At 39.0% G+C, this 2,766-nt stretch overlaps 1 protein-coding gene across 1 annotated transcript; it reads right to left on the bottom strand.

Annotated features, from left to right (window-relative positions):
• Nucleotides 1-200: 200 nt before the first annotated feature.
• On the bottom strand, nt 201-2,544 carry LOC306931130 (guanylin-like). Its single transcript, XM_079512336.1, has 3 exons — nt 2,401-2,544; nt 1,642-1,834; nt 201-1,177 (listed from the first exon to the last, which is right to left on the bottom strand). The coding sequence occupies exons 1-3, from the start codon at nt 2,476-2,478 to the stop codon at nt 1,119-1,121; spliced, it is 330 nt and encodes a 109-aa protein (XP_079368462.1). The 5' UTR covers nt 2,479-2,544; the 3' UTR covers nt 201-1,118.
• Between the last annotated feature and the right edge of the window lie 222 nt (nt 2,545-2,766).

Consider the following 2,766-nt stretch of genomic DNA (forward strand, 5'->3'; position numbering starts at 1 on the left):
ACATTAACAAACTACTCTAAATGAGTATGCAGTTCAAATACTGCTTTTAAAAATGCAAGATATGCATAAGCATGTATAGGCTACATTAGTACTTTACCTCAAGTGCAAATTTGACGAAGCAACTTTCCAGGGATAAATATTAATGTAATGGTTGGAAAATAAATACATGACTTGTTGGAATGCACACACACAACACTGAGTTAAACTTTGCTTTTTTTTATTCAAAAATACAAATGAAAAAATGAGTGTACAAAGATCTGCAAGACAGTCTCTGAAATATAACTTAAAATATCAAAATTATTTCCAAATATAAATTACGCAGCTGAAAATGTGATTTGAAAATAAATGGCTAGTATGCTGCAATAAGTAACAGTTTGTAGAGAAAACAGTTGTCTTAGAATGTAGAGGTACTTTCTGGACAGTTATTAGGATAACAATAGAAAACAACAAGGTAGTCTGGCAAAACATGTCTTTCCATTTCATTCAGGCAGTGGTAGAAAGCAACCAAGTACATTTACGCAAGTGTACTTTTGTAAAAAAAACAAATTAGGTACTTTTACTTGAGTATTATTTCCATTTTTTGACACTTATTTATCCTTCACTCTCACTACATCTCAGAGGCAAATATTGTTCTTTTTACTCCATGGCAATTGTTAGTCTGTAAGATTTAGATTATTAGAACAAAACATTCCACTTAAGCATCGTTTCATATTTTGGAATTGGAAAATAGCCTTAGCCACAAGCTAAAGACTTTGTTGAGCATGTAGATCGGACTTGTTTTTTTTAAAGGTTTGACAATGTTTTGTAAAATTTGAGTACTTAGACTTAGGTTTTTAGACTTGAAGTTTTGAAGACAGGCCTTTTTCTTGTAACAGTAATTCTACATTGTGGTATTGCTGCTCAAAATCCAAGTACATCTTCCACCACTAATGGTAGATGTTAACGGCCAGTGCAGTGGGTTACTGGTAGATGTTAACAGCCAGTGCAGTGGGGTAGGTAGTGGTAGATGTTAACAGCCAGTGCAGTGGGGTAGGTATAGTGGTAGATGTTAACAGCCAGTGCAGTGGGGTAGGTAGTGGTAGATGTTAACAGCCAGTGCGGTGGTTTACTGGTAGATGTTAACAGCCAGTGCAGGCAGCAAAGGAGCAGATCTCACACACATCCATGGGGACCATCACTGTAAGAATGATAAAAAGAAACACCCAAATTACACTCAAAACGCTCACTATTCAAATAGCTGCTCGTACAGTTTATATGAATTAGACTTAGAGGCATGACAGTTCATAAAACTAATCGGTTTAATAGCTTTTTTTTTATCGACAGTCATTTAAAAAAATAAAAATAAACGGCTTTGGCTGAAAGTTTTAAATAATCGAACAAAATCTTGTTTGTCGAAAGAGAAATGGATAGAATGATCTCTAGCTCTAGGAGAATAATTGATCATATATATCTGACCAGGACAGAACAATGGCAGCTCCTTGATGATGATGATGATGAAAATAATACTAATACTAATACTAATACTAATACTAATAATAATACTAATAATAATAATAATAATAATAATAATAATAATAATAATAATAATAATAATAATAATAATAATAATAATAAGGTTAATAATAATAATAATATTCGGACCTAGGTTGGACAGAGCCATGGCTGCTCCTGGCTGCTGGCAGAGAGGCAGGAAGTCCAGTGGGAGTTCGGGGTCCTCGCAGACCCACGATGCACCGGGGCTCAGCAGCCGGGGGCTTCGCTGCTCCGCTGCCACGCTATTGGTCAACGCCTGGAGCTTCCTGACCGACTCCACCAAGAATGAAAATTCACCCTCCTAGAGAGAGAGAGAGAGAGAGAGAGAGAGAGGTACAAACTCAGTGAACACAGTTTTAAAGGCCGCCACAGGCAGACACGTGTTTGACAGAGTACTCAGCCAGTCAGTACCTGATCGAGGCAAAGTATAGATACTCCTGGTGAAATATTACTCCACTAAGTGTGAAAGTTGCTCTGTCACATCATGTGTAGTAGGCCTGCTTCAGTTGAAAGTTCAAGATTACTTTGTAGCCTATGTCAAGGCATTTAAGTTCCTTCCCTTATATAGTGGGGAAGTATACAAGGCTGAGAGGAAAAAATAGAGTCTGCAACACTGGTAGAAAACTTAGCTCCACTGGTTTATTGATTCAACGTTTCGGATCTTCTTCAGGAATCCTTCCTGAAGAAGATCCCAGTGATCGAAACGTTGATCGAAACGTTGACTTTATTTTTTCCTCTTGTACTGCCTTTTGTCCAGCACCTGGGCCAGAGTGGAGGTGCATGCTCTATTACCTTTGTAAGTATACAAGGCTGACATCAAAGTGTATTTGTACTTTACGGATTTAATTGAATTGAATTGTCACTTACTTGGACCTGGACGGCATCAGAAGTGAAGGTGAAAGCCAGGAACAGGACAGTGATGGCAGACAGCATGCTGGTCTTCATGGTGTTTGGGGTTGTTTTGTTGCTTGCTGGTTGTTGCTGTAGATCAGTAGGTAGTGTCTATAGTCAGCTGAGTGGTTGTTGTTGGTGTGGTTCAGTAGGCTGGTGTATCTCAGTAGGTATTGTCCAGACAGTCACCTTCAGTTGTTCTGTACTCCCAACCGCCAGAACGGCCCTTTTTAAAGGCGTCTGCCCCCACAGGGCAGGGCAGGGCAGGGCAGGGCCGCGGCCTGGACATCAGGTGGTTAATGAGTAGTTGTTTTTACTGCGTCACTAAAGAGGATATCTGTG

The sequence above is a fragment of the Electrona antarctica genome (assembly GCF_951216825.1).
Source record: "Electrona antarctica genome assembly, chromosome: 10".
In the NCBI taxonomy this organism is placed as follows: domain Eukaryota; kingdom Metazoa; phylum Chordata; class Actinopteri; order Myctophiformes; family Myctophidae; genus Electrona; species Electrona antarctica.